Source organism: Typha latifolia, chromosome 4 (assembly GCF_019914945.1).
Source record: "Typha latifolia isolate L0001 chromosome 4, TyphaL0001v2, whole genome shotgun sequence".
Lineage (NCBI taxonomy): Eukaryota > Viridiplantae > Streptophyta > Magnoliopsida > Poales > Typhaceae > Typha > Typha latifolia.
The window spans coordinates 17,585,429-17,606,922 of NC_133089.1; the positions used below are offsets into that span (position 1 = coordinate 17,585,429).

At 38.3% G+C, this 21,494-nt stretch overlaps 1 protein-coding gene across 2 annotated transcripts; it reads right to left on the bottom strand.

Moving 5' to 3' along the window:
* Window positions 1-304: 304 nt before the first annotated feature.
* Window positions 305-20,347, bottom strand: LOC140786082 (protein SPIRRIG). Of its 2 annotated transcripts, XM_073134279.1 has the most exons (19): window positions 19,658-20,347; window positions 18,957-19,026; window positions 18,772-18,857; window positions 17,706-17,841; window positions 17,546-17,602; window positions 16,844-17,020; window positions 15,317-15,508; window positions 15,166-15,231; window positions 14,726-14,840; window positions 13,453-14,618; window positions 11,536-12,238; window positions 11,338-11,440; window positions 10,131-11,230; window positions 8,391-10,041; window positions 5,174-8,239; window positions 4,147-4,455; window positions 3,692-3,998; window positions 3,429-3,575; window positions 305-2,151 (listed from the first exon to the last, which is right to left on the bottom strand). In XM_073134279.1, exons 1-19 carry the CDS (start codon window positions 19,870-19,872, stop codon window positions 973-975), a joined length of 10,845 nt encoding a protein of 3,614 aa, XP_072990380.1. In that variant the 5' UTR covers window positions 19,873-20,347; the 3' UTR covers window positions 305-972. The 2 variants fall into 2 exon arrangements, with proteins under 2 accessions (XP_072990380.1, XP_072990381.1); XM_073134280.1 differs by lacking the exons at window positions 305-2,151; window positions 3,429-3,575; window positions 3,692-3,998 and having other exon boundaries at window positions 4,268-4,435.
* Window positions 20,348-21,494: the final 1,147 nt, after the last annotated feature.

The following is a 21,494-nucleotide window of genomic DNA, read 5'->3' on the forward strand; positions in this document are numbered from 1 at the left end:
AGAGAGAGAGAGAGAGAGAGAGTGGGAAGCGGAAACCCAACATTAGGCAGGCCGCATATTACTAGCATTCGTACCGGTCCAACATTAGTCAACTAATTCCGTTTTCTTTTGATAAAATTTCATTCTATTTATAGATGACTAGAGTGAAAGAGCTGGTAAATGCAAGAAATTTTCTGATTTTTAAGCCATTATTCAGATGATAAACATAAGAGAGCGAGTTGTTTTCTTTTGGAGTTTGGTTCCGGACATAAGTTCTCTCTTGTTTCTACGCAGTAGCAGTTCTTTTTCTTTTAAAAAAAAAAAGGAAAACAAAAGCTTATATATATAGACTGTGAGAGACCACTCATAGTTAAAATTTGGAACAGGAACAAAATCTTTTACATGTATCCCATGCAAATGAGCTGAACAAAGGGATGCCAAATTACACCCTCTCAAAGAATGAACATGAAACCAAAAAAGAAAGGAGAAAAAAGAAGAAGAACAAAAGTAAATATTGTTCGTCACCCCCCCTTCACCCAAAAACCGTCGCCCTTTCTGTAATAATACCTTACAAGCCACCACAGCTCCCAACCCCAAGACATTTACTCACCCTATACAACTTTACATGCACTGGATACCACCTATTTACACCAAAACAGGTAAAACCAGTAGATAAGTATGCGGTATAACATTAAGGTAACTCCTCATCTCCAATACTTGCCACATAAATTGTTAAGCCCATCGTATGTATAAATTCCCATCTTTTTGATCCGTTAGCAGCTTTACTGGTAACCCCATTGTTCCAATTTTTCATCTTATTGACATAGCTGCCGAATGGCCTAGTGTGTGAACAAAACCGTCTGCTTCGATTCTAGGCCACCTCTTAGCGGCACTCTTTGACCGAACAGACATCATCGAGTCAAGAAAACCTAGTTCCAGAGAAAAGGAAGCGGGAGATGGAATATAGTCAGAAGTCTATTTGTCTAATCATCATCATCCTTGACCATTGGAAGCTTTAAAACTGTCATCTCGCAGTGTCCAAGACAATAAGTGGCCCGCTGAGTCCCCGCTTAACAACTGCTTTAGATCCGTAGTAAGACAAAGGGCTGTAACGGGGTGCTTATGTGACTTGAGCACCTTCTGGAGAACCAGCTTATACTCTGGTGTCTTCCCATTCAATGCCAACCCTCCAGTGCCATTTGTGGGTGACTTACTTTTCCCATTCGTCTCATTTGTTGAAGAATGCACCATCTTCCAGACCTTGACAGCACCACTCTGGTGCCCCGTTACATACCAGTTTGTATCCAGCCAATCTGAATGCATTGCACTTGTCACGGATAAAACAAGATCAGAAGGAAGGTGTGAGGTGTTGACAACAGCAAGACAGTCCCCATTGATGCTCCACACTGCAAGGAGAACTCCAGCAGCCGTCAGAATCTCCCCTGTGAGGTCATTCACATGTACAGCTGACACTGGTGCAGGGAATTTTGGCAGCTGCTTCACAAAGATCAAACTTGTTAGATCCCACAAGATCACTGTACAATCTTCAGACCCAGTTATAATCAGTGAATAAGGCTGGCTGACATAGAGGCAAATTATCTTGGCAGTGTGAGCACAGAGAGCTCGCTCCAATGTCAAGTGGCGTTGACCAGGGGAGCCATCATTTACAAATCTCCAGACTGCGACCACTCCATCATCAGCACCACTGACGAGAATGTGACCGTCATGGCTCAGACCGGTGCACTGGATTTGGTTCCCACCATGAAGGTTCTCATGTGTGGAGAGAAGTTTATCCTGATCATAGCTCACTACTCTCAGGCTTCGATCTGGAAATCCCCAAGAGATGTACTTGCTGTATGTTACTGGTTTCAGCAAGCTATTGGCACCAGCAACCAGAATCTTCTCATTGAAAGTCACAATCTGTGAGATATAAGAAGTTTTGCGAATTTCTTGGGCAACCAGATAAGCACTATAACGTAGAGGATGGGGAGGAAGTTTCCTGTCTGTTCGCCGCTTGATATGTGGCTTGGGAAATAACTGCTTAGGGGTCTGACCGAAATGATTGATTTGAGCTAGAATTGAGGCCTTCATGGTAGGGTCTGAAACTGCATCTATATCAACATTTCCTTCATAAGTATAGTGGTAGAAAACATTGATAGCTTCTTCTGCTGCCTGTAAAATAGATGAAAGAACTAATTTAGATTTTTTTTGATAAACCTATAAAAACATGTAGCAAAATCATAATGACGAAAAGATTGGAAGACCAAATCTGAAACTAATCTCGGTTCCAAGCAGTAGCTTGACAATTAGGCTGGTCCAGTATCAATAATCAGATAAATCAGAACTAGGATGGCTTTCCAAGATTTTCTGCAAGTTTAGCAATTAAAGGTAGATCTACATGATCTTCCCTTCAATAGTCATCAATCTTAATCAAGCTTTCTATTTACAATTTTTTGAATCTGGGTTAACAAAAAGGGAAATTGATTTTCCTTAATTTGACCCAAAGTTCAGGCTGCCATTTTTAGATACTTCAATGAGATGATCCTTAGAAATGCATATGATCTATCCATCAATTACCATCACTTCCACTAATTTTAGGCCTATTTTCAGATTTCTCAAGTTCTTTGTGCACAAATAGGAGAAATTAATCTTTTCCCAACTTGACCTAATGTTTCATCTTGAAGGAGATGACTCATTAAAGGAAAGACCTACACAATTTGTCCTCTATCAGTCACCAATTAAATTTAAGGAAGACCTTTTTTATTTTTGAAATTTCAAGGAAATCTTTTTTTCTATTTACATAAAATTCCAACATTCTATTTCTCTCACATCTCATTGGAGATGATCCGTTGTAATATCATACACACTCCATGGGATATCCTTAGACTAGTAATTGTCCTGATGGGTGTCTAGAATTCCAGTTGCCAGATCATATCTGACCACGATCAATTTGCAAGCCTACGTATTATCTTGTACTAAAAATAGATAAGACAGTAAGGAAGCTCTTGAAAAGGATATTTCCTACAATCCATAAACTAAGAAGTGATTTTATATTGCATTTTATATGCTACCCTTGAGATTTTTGTAGTTAATATCCTATTAAAACAAATTTGGCTATTGAGGAGTCAAATAATAGTAAAAATAACCTAGCTTGTGTCACTGCTAAGAATTTGAAGATCACCAAAGATAGCTCGGCAAGTGGCAAAACCAAATGATGAAAAATTTTAGAATAAGGATTGGAAAAGCAGATGAGATCACATTTCTCCCATCTTCCAATGCGTTAGTAATTGATGATACATAGTCATAGACAAATAAAAAGATATTACATAAAAGCGTCAAGAGTAAGGGCACAATAAAAAGGTAATTACTGCACCATGACAATCTATTCAAGATTTAACACAAGACTTGCGAGTAATCACTGATCAATTTAAACCCAGACAAGTACGCACCTTTCCTCTTTGTTTATATCCAAAGATAAGGTCTATCCAGTGATGCAGATTCTCAGAAACATAATCTGATTCCAAGGCTTCCCGGTGCTTCCTTATGAATTCTCTCACACTGCCTTTAGCCCAAGGGGGCAAAACAACATCACCAACCTGCAAAACACCCTCATAAAAGTATTAAACATTATCTCCAGTAAAATGCAGCTCATTGTTATAGATCCAATTAAAATCAGAAGTAGCTACCAACTAAAACTTTGATTATAATTTACCTTCTCTCCTGATTGTTTCTCTCCCAAATCAAGATTAAAACTGTTCTCCAAAAACTCTGGCATATAGAAGAACTCAGGAATCAGTTCCTTCACATCTGATGTGTTACTCTTTCCAGCTGCACTTAACCATGTATCCCTCACACTATTGAACAAGCGATCTGCGTGGTCAAACTGCCCACCTTGCAATTTCTGATTCTCAGTACTGAATGGTGGCAACCTTAAGAGATAGAAAAGAACAATCCCAGCACTAGAATAATGAGAACCATAATGAAACTTCGGAACGTCAGGGTCATCCCAGCTTTCATATCTGGGAACAGAACACAAGACCCAAAGGAGAAAGGTTAGCTTGTTCATAATGAGAAAAAAAAACTACTAATAGTAACTTAAGTAAAATATGATGGAAATCTTCCTAGCAATGAAAATGATTAAGAGCTTTAAGTATCAAAGAAACAAACCTTTTCCTGAATTCCTCCTCTCCCTCTGCCGTTTGGCAACCCATTGGCTTATCAAGCTTACGGAAAGTTCGTGGATTTGCCAGATCCAAATATTCACTATCATAGTCTGCGAGAACCCATGGAAATACTGGATACTGAGTGAGGTCACTATATCCACGACCTGCCAGCGTGTTCAGATGCATAAGATACTGAAAGTTACTAATTTCTCCATTCTGCCACCTCTTCGAGAATGATTTTGCCATGATCTTGAAAAGACGACCTCCCTCACTGCTCTCCTGCTTTGATGAACCTGAAATCGTTGTGTCTAACCTGTTGAATTAATGCTTATAAGTTTTCATAATCAAAGTTTAAGCATATCAAGAGATGAACACAATCTGAAGGTTTTCGAACTGTTAATAACTTTTCGTATAACTTTTACTTCAACAAGTTCATGTAACTTGCTGTTCAATTCCTCTGATGTGATACACAGGTGACATAAAAGTAACAGCAGCAAAGTTGAAGTTCACAAAATAATTTCATAAGACAAAGCTATTCAAAGATATCACAATATAGATCAGCCAGTGAGCCTCCATAAGAAGCTAACTTGAACATGTGGAATATTCTATAAGCTAGTAATTCAGTAAGCAACATATAAAGCTAAAATACCACCGTATGGACCTCGCTGTTAACGGTACAAACTTTATTGATTCATTATCTAGCAACCTAAGCTTCTGGATCAACTGATTATTAATATGGTACCAGAGCCTAATCTTCTAGAGGTCTAAAGTTTCAACCTCGTTTGGCCTTATTTAATCCAAGTTTTCTATTATTTCTTCTTGTGCGGTGTTGAATGATGCGCATATCATTTTTAGATTGCCTAGTTAAAAATGAAGAGAACTCTAAAATACCTTTCTCAAATGAAGAATGCAGTCAAAATTTACACATGAATCAGACATCCAGTAAACAGTTCTATATGACCATGTAACATGCATAGTTCTCAATTAGCAATGTAGAATAGCATATGTAAAGCTTATTTTAGAGTACTTACATGCTATTCCTTGGGAGATTCATAGCAACCAAGTTTCTGAAAACTTCCTCCCTCTCTTTCTTGTGGAAAACCAGAAGATCATTACATCCATCCATGCTAAATATCTCAATTGCAACAGGACGCAGCTGATAATCACGCTTTAGGAGTTCATGAACACTATCAAGCTTCCACATATGCCATGGGTGGGGCAGATTACTGCTGCTAAAGACCTTCTCCTTTCCCCAAGCACCCCCGTTGTATGCCCAAGCTCTTCCACCAGCCAAAGACCTAGCTGTTATGCTCCATGATGAAGGTGCCTTTAGCTGGAAATCACTGCTTCCTGAAATATCCTTCTTCACACCCAAAGCTTGGTCAATCACAGAAAGCTCATCTTCACTACTTTTTTCACAAATGCACCCAGAATCATCAATGTAGAAGTTTTCAATTATATATAAACAAAGCTCTCCGATTAGAAATATACCATCATGCTTGTCAAGTCCAACGACACGTTCACAATTGTATCTGTACCTTATCTTTTCAGAAGGTTCGAGATAAGGTCTGATAAGATATTCTCCATTATCAAGCAATTCCTTCTCTGACTTGTCATCTGCAGTTTTCATTTCATTGACCCTTGTAGAAGATGACTGCCTAGGAGAGCCGAGTTCAGATCTTGTATTCATACTATCTGTTATTTGAAAAGAGAAGGTGCTTGATTTGGCACCAAACTCCATAGCAGAGTGAAGACTAGGTTCATTCAAACTGCTACACCGATCATCATTCCAACCAGTCTGAGCGGATTTTGAGCTTCCAACTTTGAATCCATCACTGTCTTCTTTTAAGGATTCATAGTCAGCACTATCAAGTCCTTTCTGATTAGCATCATCAATTGAATTATTCAAACATGAATCTGTATCAGATCCTGATATGCCTATACCATTTTCACGATCTTCCTTTGCCACCTTTATGTCTTCCAGCTCAAAACCCCTAGTAAGAACGTTTTGAATTGTATTAATTTGATATTTGCAACGCTCAAGCTTTTTCCGCATTCTGTATGGTCCTTCGGTAGGACAGAGCTGCCATTCAGTTTCCAAGAATGAACGTCGTATGGGAAATATTCCTCTTTCATGTACGAGTTGTTGAAGCTGATTTTGCCACTCGCTCTCCGCATGAAGAACCCATCCATATTTATCTTGACGAATGCCTCTAAGCTTAGTGGACATATGATCACGGCATGACTCAAGAGCATATCTCCGCTCAACTATCTGATCCCAGTGTTTTAGATCTAATTTTGCAGCATCCCGTGACTTTCTTCCCATTTCTCTCTTGCGTCGGACTTCCATGCCTTTTATTCTCACCCCAGGGAATTTTGATGATCCAGCAATGTACTGAATCCACATAATGAAAGCACACTGCTCCAAGACTTTATTGATAGTTTGCTCTGAGCTCTGAAGCCATTCAAAAAAGACGGAAGGACTTCCTGTCAGTAGTTTATCAAAACCCCCATGCAAGACATCCAATTGTGGTCCTTGATTTGGTCTAGACACAAGTAGGTCCTCTAAAGCTTGCCGACGATGCAATAACAAATACTTAATCAAATCAACTGCAAGATTCTGAGCAGTCAATCTCTTGTCATGAAGAAGAATGATCAGATTTATGCAAAAACAGCAAATTAAATCATTATCAATATTGCTTGGACAAAGTATAAGTCGCTTGTTAGCAATCAATAGCTGCAAAACAGTGCATATATCAATAGCGAATTCTTCATGTGGTGCTTTAACAAGCAAGCTTTTGCCCGTTTCCATCTGAAAGCCCAAACCTGAAATGTGATCATCTTCTCCAATAGACTTTAAGAAAGAAGGCAGGAAACAGTACATTATCATGCGGTTTGTGTTCTTCAAAATAGCATGAATATATGCCTCAAGTTGCTTGCTTCCCCTTCCAATGGACAAGATGCCTTTTCCTGAAGGTGCTACTTCTTCGATGCGGCCATCTTTATTTGCAAGTTGTAACATGGACAATAAAAACTCTAGTGTTCGTAGTACTCCAAGTGGTTCAGGAAAGGAACCAATATATACACGATCTACGACCATCCAGCAAAGAGAGTCCAAATTTACAGACCAACGATTCTTATCAAGTTTTTTGTCATCCTCTTCATCATCTCGCAGGAGTCGCCTTTCAAGAAAGTTCATCAATCTACTAAGACACAACCCTTGGAAAACTAAAGCAGAATCAACGTCCACATAGAGAGGTACAGACTCTAGAATACCCTCAACAAAAAGGGTTGCTTTGAGTTGTTCCGAGACAATATCAGCAAGGATTTGTGCAATAAAATCTAAAATGGCAGTAGCTCCAGCAGAACAAGGGCCACCTCCATAGCCCAAATCGTCAATCTCAAGCAACAGTTTGGAACTTATTGGGAAAAATGAATTTGCTGTAGATGTACCTTGCAAGTTTTGCTTTACATCAGGAGATACATCAGAGTCATTCAAAGAATATGTCGAAACCATGGATGGGGTGGCAGAAAATTGTGCCCCGGTGTCAGTATTATTTTTTGTACTACCAAGCCAGGATGTCAATGCAAGCACAGGTGATGCATTAGGTGTAGTCACTGTTTTGGAATTTGATCTCTCAGATAGAGCAGGAGAACCAAGAATATTCATAGAAGCAGAGCTGGGAGAATCCATTGGATGGCTACGATCAGGAATCCCGTTAGAATTATGAAATTTAAATTCAGAAGCATCAGAGTTTACTGAGATCGGTTCTAAATCTTGATCATCAAAATTCGGAATTGTTTGGGCATCTTCGCCATCAAATGATTCGCCAATATTCACCTGAGAAGAGTCATCACCTTTTATTTCAGCAACATCCAAAGGATAGTTTTGTGTACCAATATCTTCAGAGCTAGTACTTTTTTGCTCTTGAGGGAAGCTTCCAACAGTCATGGAGGTTTTTGCAGACTGTTCCTGATCTGGTGGCAAACTAGAGAACGTATTTTGTGAGCTCTCATTATCATCAATATCATTAAGACTCTTCTCATCTGATGGTGAAACTGTAAGATCTTTTGCCATCTTCAATGCACAATCAGCCCTATATGAGATTAAAACAATAATAACGATAATAAAATCATACTCATGCAACTGTATAGTTGAGAGCTAACTAATTAATAATACAATATACACAACATTAACAAGAAACTCAAAAAAACAAAGTCAAACATAATAAAGCATGTTCAACATACCTTACACAAGAAAAATATAGATCAACACAGCTTTCAAGAAATTCAGTTCGCCTACATACAACAGAGAAAGGAGGACACATCTTTGCCAAATCAACCATGAACCGCAGGATTGCAGTAGCAGCAGCAGGGGCTGCTGCTTCACCACCCATTAACCTTGCTGCATATGTCTTATGCATTAAAGCTTCACCTTGAAGATCTCCTGTCATGTCAGTTGTTGCTTCGACAAGCTCTGCAACTAAGCTACCACTGAGATGTGAAAGATTACCATTTTGATGTGCAAGCATTGACTTCATGCTTAGTTTGTCAAATGTAGCTTTTGCCATGGCAATTACAGTTTCTAACAAGTCCACAAACTTCAATTCTCCATAGTTTCCATCACTAGGCATAAGAGCATGAAAATCAAGCATGCGAACTTCTGGCACCCTTGGATAGACTGCCTTCCCAAATACTAAACAGAACAATATGTAGTATAATTCAGGAGAATCATAAAATCCTGGAAGCACACGTGTCAGGCCTTGAAAACCTCCGCTGGTGCGAAATTTGAGAGCAAATGTAGGAGAGGAAGCAAGGCACACTCCCAAGAGGGTCATGATCCATCTCATACTGGTAGGATGTACGGCTTCATCCAGAAAAAATGTGATCAATTTGGACGAAACAATCTTATGCCATTGCTCAAGCAACTCTTCAGCATTGATAGTAACCTGTAAATCAATAAGCATCTCCAATAACATGTTCCTGACAATCACATGCTTTCCCATTGTCTCACGAATAATCTGATTACGCGGAGTAGGTTCAGGTGGGTCAAATGTCATAATTACAAACTTGACAACAAGTTCCAACTCAGGAGCCAGAAAACCATTTTCAAGAATGACGCCAAGCAATACAACCAGTTTTTCTAAAACAGGAACTTCCACATCACCACGCTGCAGAGTTACAAGGAGATGCTGAACAAGGTTAATTCGACGCAAAATTGTAAGGTTGTGATTTCTGTACCAATGCATAGATACCATCCTTTCAAGGAATCCAAGAAGTGTAATTTGAACTGAAATAGGAGCTGTAACCCACAGAGTCCAGTCTAAAAGAACATGTTCAACCATGTCAGCATTTGATAAGACAATGCAGTTAGAAGGTCCTCCAGATAGGTCAGTATTCTCAAGCTCAGAAAGATGACTAAATGAATCTTTTTGTACAGAGAATTCATCCAAATCTCCGTGAGATCCAATTGAAGAAATTTCATCAGAAAATTTTGGTAATGAAAGATCATCGAGGCTGTCCTCCGAGGAGATTCCAACTGGAAAACTGACGGCTCGGTTTACATGTGACTTCTGTGGTTCGGGAAAAGAAGCCTCACATGCAGCAATTCGAAAGAAGATATCAAGCGATTGCATGTCAAACAAGGACATCCTACGATGCAGGAAAAGTGCAAGAAGATGATAACCTCTTAAGGCTTGCATGTCCTTCACATTCTGAGGACTTTGATGAAGCGAGAATGCAAGCAACTCCAGTGCCATGTGCAGCATGTCCCTAGTTTCAGCAGCTTCAACAAGAGCAAGTACAACTGCCATTCCACCTACTGTCTGAATACTATCTCCAATTGTGCATTGATTACAGATGTAAATATCTCCACTAAGACGCCCATACCGTGGTATACCTGCAAATAAAAAAGAGTTGTTAAATTCACAAAATTTTGCAGCATGATGACAGATTTCATAATATTAAATTGGATGAGGGTATACGCACCGCCAATAGGGGAAGCTGCAGCTGACATTGGATCCACAAGATTTAACAAGGACAATGTTCCAGATGCCCGAAAAGCCTCAGAAGATGTTCCATCAAAAGCAAATATGAGTTTCTTCCCAGAAAGTTGTAAAGAGAGATTCATCAATCTTTCCAAATCCCAGACAATCCCACTACCGTCAAGCCTAGAAATTCCTTGTCTAATTGAACTATCAATTCGCTGGTTATTTGAAGCCAAGGGCATTTCTGATTCCAACGAATCAAGGATTGCCATACTCTCACCACCACAGGCTTGGTTGGGGACAAACCTCAGAAGGTCTGCATCCTGGAACAATCCCCTGTATCCTCGACCAAGAATATACATGAAACAAATGCTACCTGATGTCAATACCTCCTCAAAAAGATAACAACAACGGAGCCTCCATGACAGCTCAGAAGTTTTTCCACGGGTGACAGGGGTACCAAGAGTAACTTGCAATGATTTACCAAATGGAGACGGTGAATACCCAAGCTTTCCTGTGTGTCTTAACTTTCCATCAAGATAGAGATGTGCTACACTGGCTTGGAAAAGTCCAGCTAAAGCATTCGGCTTACTATGAACAACTGCTAAGTGATGCCACTTGCCTTCTTCTATTTCTATGCCAGGAAACGACAGTTGGCTGGAGTTGCTTGTTGCAAGAGTGAATACACCATCATCTTGGAGGTAGAGTTCTCCATACAATGTGTTCCCTTCATCCACTGCACCAACAGAAAAGATCCGCAATACTTGCCCACCTGGTGTACTTCTTTTGCCAGAACTGCCCTTATACAGTTGCTCTAATTCTTTGGATTGGCACTTTAACAGATTATGAAACTGAAACCAACAGACAAAAAGAATACCCAGAAGCAGGGGCCATGTTCTTTCTCCTAATGACACCTGAATGGATGCATGTCCAACTTTTCTCATGTCCATCTCAATAAAAGGAGCTAGAGAAACATTTTGTGACCTCATATCTTCCATTTGAATCAACTTCTCCATCATGTTAACAAGAAGATGACTTGAATTCTTCACTTTCAGTTGAAGAATATACCTTACGAGCAGACGAAGCTCAGAAGAGGACAGCCTGATACCATAATATACATCAATGAGTCAATAATTAGACAAATCCAAATATTCTTTCTTTCATAGTCGACGGCAAGGGAACATATAACGTTAAAGCATAAAACTAACCTATAAGCACCTAGAACCTCCACGATTCTCAAAGCATGATTAAGAAGTGGAGATGAACCCTCCAAATATGGGTTAATTGTCTCGAGGAGAAGACCAACACACCCTAAATTTTTGGACAAGCAAACATATAAGATTAACTGTGATTGAACAAATGCATGAAAGAACTTACAATGAAGAGGATATTGTCTGGGTCCTTACCAACAGATGTCAAATTCTCCTGATTAAAAGGGCTGGAGTTTGCTAGCTTTTCGATAAATCTTAACAAATCAAGCTGAACTTTTGGAGTAAAGAGTAGCAAGGAACGGATCAAAACAGCAACTGCACTAGCATTATATACCCGCTCACTATCAAGCCTAGATATTCCAAGTGATGCAGCTGAAAATAAACTTGACACATCTTCCTTTGTCTCAGATGAAACATTCTCCGATTGAAAGTTGGTGGTTGGTGGAAGAACAATCTCAAGTGCAAGCTCAAGCAGCAACCGGATAATATGTTTTTCCCAATCCACACAGAGCAACCCAGACTCACATAGAAGATCATAAAAGGTCTGTGATGACATGATTGTGTGCATCCTTAACCTGTTAATTGCATTATTGCAGACACCAGCTGTCACAGCTCGCATGAGAAAACTGTAAACCTTCATGTGAATGGCCAAAAATGACTGAATGTCTGTATGTTCTTCACTGCTCTGAAAACTATGCAATATTGTTAATAGAAGTGAAAATCCAGTAGCTTCTCCGAAAACCCTCTGAGCTGAAATATTTGCCCCAAGAATACGCCATAATGCAGCTAATGTATCACACTTTGCATCATTTTGAAGGTTGTATTGCAACCCCAAAACACTAGTTACCATTCCACTTTTAAGAATCTCAATCAGTGTCCCTAGTTCCTCAGGATGAGCCTGGTAGGAGACAAAGGCTGTGAAAGTCTGATGAAGAGAATTTGTAACATCTAATGTTTTTGTTCCATTAATTTAAAATATGCTTACCAAGTGCAGTGCCCAGAAAACACAGAAAGTAGAGCTAAAAAATCTAAGGGCCTCTTTGGCATTGTTTCTATTGTATTTTTTTTTGTGCATGTTTGAAAACTGGAATTATGTCTCATGACCCTCATTTGCATTCCAATTTAAAAAAAGCAAATTAGATATATCCGGCAGACTGGCACTGCTTATTTCTTTCTTTTTAGGAAATATGGTTGATAAGAAGAAAAAAAATTGATCTCTAGTGTCAGAAACTGCAATAGTCAAGATAGTAAGATGTGGAAACATTTTTTTTCTCTTTTGAACTACCAAAAATTTCAACACAAATGATAGTAAGATGTGGAAACAATAACTAAAGAAATGCATTAATGACTTCCATATAGTTATAACAGAAATGAAAAAAGTAAATAAAGGAGAAAAAGAGCAATACCAATGGCTCCCTCAATTATCTTAAATGAATAAATGAAAGTATTTTATTTTGAAGACCCAATTATGTAATGTAAGGATTAACATAGATAACAAGACGGAATCAATGGGAATTTATAGAAAAGATCACAAGTCCATTGTTAGACAAGAAATGAAAGCAAATTTGAATGTTTAAGACTGCACAGTTGGAAAAATATGGCATATATAAAGAGAGAACTATAATCATACAAGTCACCATTGTAACTCAGTGATCAAGTTTTACTGGTCCATAACAAAGGTCATGAATTTGATACCCAATAAATATTGGGGTCAATATTTAGTGAATGTTCCACTGAAGGTTATATGTGTATGGGTTGTCTCTTGTGATCCGTTTCTTGAAAAAGTTTTTCCATTCTCTAAACACTAGCCCCTTTGTCTAGTCTATGATTGGTCTATGAGCTCATGATCTATCAAAAACAATAAAGAGAGTAGTAATTGATATAATGGCATGTTAAATGATATAGATATCTAGCATATATTGGAGGAAGAAGTGAATCGAACAGTACAGCCATAACCCTGTAGTTAATACTCCTATATCTTCAGTTGCAAAGTACTTGGATAACTAGGATCAAGATCAATTACTATGCAATTCAAAAGTTTGGGAGTATATAATTGACAACAAAAGGATTCCAGATAAGACAATTGAAGTAGAATAAGACACGGCTACAAACCTGAAGAGTATCTTCAATGATCAGACAGGATAACAACCTAAGAACCCCAGAACGATGGTTATCTGATACCAAGAATGGAAGAATGATGCTGACCCCATTAGATGATCGGAAGGATTGCTGGTTAGCTTCAGCTCTCTTCAACAAATAGAAAAGGCAATCCCATGCCACATTAATCGTGCTCTCATCTTCAAATATAGGACATCTTTCAGAAACAGAGCTCGTTAACTTCGGAGAAGAAAGGATTACATCTTTGTTATCCATGTGCTTTTGAAAGCTACTAGAGCTGGACTTGCTTTCTAAGTAGCTAGAGAACTTACTTTGCTGCTCTGCTCCAGAGAGAAGCTTGTGTTGTTTTAGATCATCTAGTAGAACTTCCAAAACTCCAACTTCCCTAATAATCTTTTTATACTGCTGATCAAAGGACAGGAGCTTTACAAAAAAAGCAAGAATTGTGTGCTTAAGGGTAGAAGAAATTGGTTGCTGCAATAAACAGCAAAGTGACAACAACTCTTGCTCAGGAACACAGTTCACAACAGTCACAGCATATTCTAAAATTTTCAAAATAATTTCTTGCAATGAAGCAGGAAAACCTGCCATATTTAGGATAAATAGGGGCACCGTACGCAATTGTTGGCACAACTTGTAGTTCTCTAGATGGCTTGAAAAAATTTTGAACATTCTATTCAGAACTTCTGCCTGAAGTTCAATGTTCTCAGCCTTTAGAAATATATCTTGCAGCATCTGAATAGCTTCAAGATCTTTAACCTTTGCGCTACCCTTATCTGACATATCATCACTAAGTCTATCAGAAGATGGTGTACGACTTCTGCTGTGGCCTGCAGCCTTACCATGAGCAGATTTTGAACCTTTCCCCCCAGAAACTTCTGCAGGACCTGTTTGTGCCAGATTTACAAGAACATCAAGTAACCTGGACAGTACTGGAGAAAGATGGGCAGGAGAAGTATCCCCTCGGTTTTCCTGCTGTGACAATTTATAAGATGCACTCAGCCCATCACCTTCAGAAGTCTCCTGAGGCAATAATTTTGAAGTAGCAGATTGAACACCCTGATTCTTATGCAAGATGGAAAGTGTCAAAGCAAACTGAACAAGAAACTGGTAACCATGAGCATTATGTATGTCTTCCCTGAGTCTGAAGGAACCAGCTTCTACACACAAAAATAAAAAATAAAGTTCCAAATAAGCACATAGCTTTTGCATTTTGGTCACCTCTAACCTAAAAGATGAAATATTAATTCTGTCACAAGAAGTTTACCAGGTCTATAAGACAATTCAACGCATTCAAGTAACAAGTCCACTATCCCCATGGTGTAAGCAGCATCACCTTTCTCAGGATCAAAATCTTTCACTGCCATTAGGAAGACTTTAATCTACAAAAGAAAATAAATAAAGAAGCTGTTTAATCCATTGAAAAAGTATGATGCATTTCGATTCAACTTGAAGGATCTGCAGAACATGTAAAACAAAGGAAAGAGATAAAATTACATTTTCTATTCTTGTTCCGAGGACAAAAGCAGAATTTGACTGCTTTTCTAATATCAAACCAAAGAACTGTACCAAATATCATGACTACCTTTTCATGAGGACGTACAAAAGAAATCATTTTCACAATTTAAAGTAAAATTTTGAAACATATTGTGCTAAAAGGTCAGAAGAGGACAATATGCTATCATGAACAAGAAGGAAATGACATACTAAATGATGTTTGCGTATGTACTTTGCAGTGCTTCCATTGTCATTCACAAGAAGGAGACCGAGAATCTGTAGTATACTAACAACAATATATTAGCAAGTTGAAATGGGAAGGGAACTGATAATAATATACACAAGAGGCTGCTGTAAGAACCTGCATGGCATGTCGATGTAGTTGAATTGTATGTAAAGGAACAAGGCCCTCTCTAAACTGAGAAAATACAGTCAATGAGCCCTTTGCAACCATATGAAACAGAAGCTGGAGTGAATCGTCTTCAACCAAACTTGGTGCAGCAGATGGATGGCTCGCTAATGCCTTCATAATATGCACTATGCTTCCCTCTATCTGCATAGTATCATATATGTTAAAAAAAAACATGCCGCTATAACTGACAGAAAACTTATCACATGGAATTATTCATCTCAGGAAATATTGTCAAAACTTTTCTTCCAAGTGCATTGGAAAGAAGTGACATAATTTTGGTGGAAAATGCCTGAGGGAGAAAAGACCAAAACTACTTGCCTAGGAATATTGAAACAAATAGGCTGGCTCTTTTGTTGGTGAACTACATTATAAACATAGAGTAAAACATAAACTCCTTCATGTAGATACAATCATACAAGGACTTCATGTTTTCCTTTAAGATATAACTGTATCTAAAGACTTGATTTCCCTCATCTCTGCACCTTTTATAGTTACACCCTAATAAAAAGCCTAATCACAGGAGTAAGGATGAAAGGATCTATTCTTTCTTTTCTGCATTTTTCTTGTACACAAACTAATCCCAGGAGAAATATATTTGTTATCAAAATATAATTTTGGCAGATCAAAAATTCAAAACCCTAGCGCTGCCTTTTCACCCGAAAAGCAAGATAGTAAAAATTGATAGTAACACGGTCAAAACATAATATGCTATTACAGGAACCATTATCAAGGATTTAATAGAAATAAAAAGGATGATATCGTGAGAAGTGCATCACCTGTACACTAAATTTTATTCAACTAATCAATCCACGCATATCTAAATATGAGACAAATACTTTGTCTGACCAGGTCAGCAAATAAATCAGGGAAGAAAATACAATGCCCAGATAAGATCACTAAGAATGACAGATTTGGCAGAAACTTCTAGGACATAGTGCAAGTAGACCTACACTTTCAACCAGAGATATATGTATGAATAATTGCTCTGGATACAAAAGAATTAAGAATAAATCAATCAATCATAGACTAAGATGATCAAACAAGCAATTCAGAAAGCAATTTGGCTCCAATTAATACTAAAATGAACTGATCATAGAGAGTAAATCAAGTTCTACAATATGTCAAGCCCACAAACGTGGCTGCAACACCCACCAACCATATAACACTAACCACCACAACCCTAAACATTTTGAGGCTTCCTATGACATTCCAAGGTTTTATATGCCAGAGCATCATGAGAAAATTGGCTGGCATTTAGAAATACAGTTATTTTTCGGCAGAAAAATATCAACAGTGATCCCTTAAATAGCAGTTAGCCTCAAGTAAGCTGTATCATATATATGCTACAGTAGCTTCAAAAATGTTTTCTAGAGAATGCAGCACAAATATTCAAAAAGAGATCATTTATGAAGCCTTGAACTGTTAGGATCATAACTTGTAGCATTTTCCTTAATATTATCAGTGGGTTTATCATACCTCAAGTCGCCTCACCCGTACAGCATATGCATCCGTACTTTTTTCACTTGCAAGTGATCCTTCTTGGCCGGCCACTAATTCTCTTTGTTTGGATTCATCGGTACTCAATAGAGAATTAAGAATATGTATAAGACAGCAGAAAATGCCAGAATCCAAAAGAGGTTGTTTATCAATCACCTGGAGACAAATAAAGAATGTGGTCTTAAATTTCAATTACTTTGAGCCTTTGAGGTAAATACACAAATAGAAGTATATTATTTGTGTGAAAAAGATTTCAGTTAGATAGTAATAGCAAGTTGTTCCCATATCAAGCAGCAAACTCTTGGCAACAGCATTTTTCTACTTAAAGATTAAACCCTTAGTTCACCATCAGTTGTACAAGCACTTATCATGCTTGTATTTTTCTATTCCTTAATTAGAGGGGAACTTTGTATGCTGTTATTAACCATAATTTCTGCCATCTTCTTCTTTGATAGTCTATACTTCAACAACTACCGTGCTTTTAGGCAGAAATTAGAAACTGGAGGAGTAAAAGCTTCAGCCTTCAAGATATAAGCACACAAAACTACAAGGACACAAGTGGCCAGCATGATATTCACTTTTTCAGCAAATTCTATAAAAGGACATTTTTTGTAATAATACAGTAAAAAAAATTAATAATAAGCCCATCTCTATGAATTAATAAAAATGAGATGTACATACCCCTGTCACCAGAACTTCTACTGCGTATAACAAACTTGAACCAGGACTAAGGCCATCCTGTCACACAACATCAATACTTCATCAACATGATGGGCCTACTAAGATACAAATTTTGAGAACTGCAACCAACCAAAGTTGCTGGAAGCCTGGAACTACTGACCTTTGTGAATTCTGAAAAGAAACCAATGACATCTGCAACATGCAAAAATCTTTCCTTGCTGTTAATTCTTAATTTCTCCACATCAGTTACAAAGGCTCTTCCAACAACAAAAGAAAAAATATGTGCTTCGACTAACCTGTGATCAAAATTATGCAGGCATGAGAGCCACTAGTGAACATGAAATTGTTAGGCAATTAACCAATAAGTCATTAAAAGCTGGTATTTAGGACAACAACATCGCAGGATCTTCCTTATAAATGAAATAACATAACTCAGGTAGCGGAAGATTCCTTAACTTCAACCCTAAAATTGAAAACATGTAATAATTTACCACACTCAAAGTAATTTGCCCTATGATTTGGTAAATATTATTTATAAACTTAGGTTGCTGTTTCAAGTTTCCACTGCTTTTTATGTTCTTTAAAAGTTTACATATACTCTCAGCCATCATCCTTAATGTTACACAAAGCATCAATCAAAGCTGGCTTATCGAGAAACGAGAATGAGATTCTGAAATATAGGCCTGTTCCTTATTAAATTTCATATGGTGTTCTTCAATGAAATGGCCAACTTGGTCCCAGAGAAAACTGATCCAGCATAGTAAACACTAAATTATTTCTTCTAACTAATCTGGTCAAACACTCAATATTTCTAAATCCTATGTGGCGAATTCAAATCAGGCCTTGTGGCTTTCCACCGGTACCTGGTAATCTAATTCAAAGCATCGTTATACACTTATTATTCCTTTGAACCATCATGAAGTAAAATGTGGCACAGACACAACACTACAGATACATTTAAAGTTCCTGATAAAATAATGCCACCAAGATGACAGATTCAATGAAGAATATTTTCTGATGTTTCCAGGAAATATTTCTGAAAGCATCTCAAATGGCAATAGATAATTGGGTCTATGTGTTTCCAGATAGTATTTCAGTATTTCTTAAAGCAAAAGATACGAATGTCCAAAGTCAAATGCTTCTGAAAGTTTAAACTCTTATTAGCAAAGCAAACAGTATGGGAACTGTAACTAAGAAGTCAAATTGAGGAAGAGATGCTGTCGTACTTGGTAACTAAGTACGCTACACTAGACTGCTGCTTGACTAGTCTACAGAAAACATCTACTGCCATGTTCAAGGCTGTTTCTTTCTCCTGCAAGTGAAATTTTGAAGGATAAGTATCCATATAATTAGCAGATATTAAGTATTATTGAGATAAAAACAATACACATAAGAAGAAGCATGAAAAAACCTTTTCAGAGCTGGAAGAGCGGAATGCTTCCCAGAACTTCTTAAAGTCCAATTCCAGTTCATGCTTACCTCTGCAATTCATCACAAAGTGAAAAGAAAATGACTTGCAGCACATCGTCTGCGATAACAAGAACACTAACTTTCTGTTTATAAGATAAAGCAAAATTTTGAATCAATTGCATAAAAGCTCTAAAATGAATCACATGCAAAACGTTCATGGCTGCTTCAACTTTTCTCGGTAAGAAGTGAGAGCATTCAAAAAGACAACAGAATACAAAAGGAAAGATGAAGCAGAAATAGGAAGAAAAAAAAAATCAACCCGGCCTATCAGTGCAGATAAAGGGGAGAAAAATATCAGATAACAATTCTTTAGAACCATGATAGTTGGTCTTTGGAGACATAAGATTCACCCACCGTACCATTTTGTAAGTAAGCTTTGCTGCGAAATTTAAGATCATAACCAGCAAAAGCAAAAGCCGTGTATACTAACTTATTTTCCTCCAATAAAAGATAGCAAAGGAAGTGTTCAGTGTGATCTCCATTTGTCCATCACTTTCTAATAGAAGGATGCATCAAAACCATATATTTACCTTAGTTATATTAGAAAGCTCATAGCTGGCTATTGATATCTACTTCCTAACACGCATAAAATCCACGAAAGAGCAAACTTTATTACACAACGAGAGAAAAAGATCCGCTGACCTCGCAGCGGACAAGCCAGGTGACGCATTCCCGGACTGCGCCGATGAATCAAACGCTGCAGCTCCAGCTCCAGATGCATCCGAAACCGGGGCGAGCGACGGGGACGAAAGCTGATTGGATTGTAGAGGCTGCGGCGAACCGGAGAGTCCAACCTTTTCTTTGATGTCCTTAAGCAATGTCGACCATTTCATCGTTTTCCGCGAGGACTGGAACATAATGTGGCTCTCTCATCCGCCAGCCTCCTCGCTTCTTCTGATCAAAACCCTAGATCCGATCCAAAGGATCCGAACGCCTCTTGATCGATCCCTTGCCGCGCCTCGCCTGCGATTCTCCTCGCGGGATCGACTCGGAGGAAGGGGAGGCGACCGATGGAGTCTACTTTGACGCCAGATCTTGGATGCGAGGGGGTTTTATTCGGATCGGAAAGGATTGGAGAGAGTTTGTTTAAATTAGAAAATTTGGAATTTGAAAGATTCGGATTGGGGGAAACGGGGATTGGGATCGGGCAGAGGAGACGAGAGCTAAAAGAGATAAAAAGAGATGGGAGAATACACGATTTCGGTTGGGCAACGAAGGCGATTTTGTGGGATTTTTTTTTTTTTTTAAAATTTCCTTTTCCTTTTCTCCTCTCTCTTCCTCTTTCTTCTCTCTCTATCTCTCTCCCTGTCAGAAGCTCCGAATACAAAGAGCTCCGGTCGGACGCTCCCTCTTTTTTCTTTCGAGGAACATTTTTATAAAGAACACCCCAATTTTAGGAACTTTTCCATTGAAGCCCAGTATTTCCGGTATTAACAAATGATATATTATACTTCTTTTCCATAAAATTAGCAGATAAACCCCAATATTTACAGAATATTACGGTCGATTCGGTTGAAAAACCCTCAGCGAAAAGCGGGGGTGTTGCGTATGTTTATAAAAGTGCAGGGTTTGAACTGCGAATGCTCAGAGTTATATCTCATCTCGCTATGTCGCCGGCGCCACGTAGGATGACGAAAGCGTGCCACGTGCCAACGCGGAGCGGACGTGCGGGCCTCTCTCTTAATGGAGTCCCACCGGCCGGGTTATACTAGTCCAATGAGCAGTGTGAATTTGTTACTGCCCCACCTAAACCACACGAGACGTGGACTGTAAAATTCCCGTTAATTTGGGATGCAGTCGTTTGATGTGCCTCGCCTCGCGGCGCACCAGCCGTAATTGGCGAAGGGGATTAGTGGATTCGTTTAATTTAATCGAGTCGCATTAAACAAAGGATTTAAAGACCGCTATTGATATGAATGCAGATGAGTGGACGCCTACGTCGTTGTATTTAACGACGACATTTTTTTTTTGGGTAAATACGTTAATTTTACACTTTCCTAATTTATCTAATTGTAATTATATCATGTTGTGGTATAAATCCAATCAACTAATCACAATTTCCTAATTTGCCTCTCTCAATCGATCACAATTAGATTAGTGTAGATCTTGGAGATTATTTAAAACAATATATACATATACATACAAAAGAGTCATTATCTAGTTTAAACGCAACATGCATGTGAATTATAATGGAGGCGTAAGGAGAAGCATTCGGCTCATCAGACTTGGTCTCGAGCAATATACAATATAATGAAAAATAAAAATAAAGACTTATGATAGTTAATGAATAAGAAAACGACTATATTGTAAATCTCAGACCAAATCAACAGAGAGTACCAGTCCTTATCATACTAAGCCAGGTAGATCGAGTGGTAATTAAGTATACTTATTTTCTTAATTGTGACTCCTTACCTATTCATTAAAAGCTCGGTAAAATGGCATATATTAATGAGGTTTTTGTTGCGTCAGCACCTGTGTT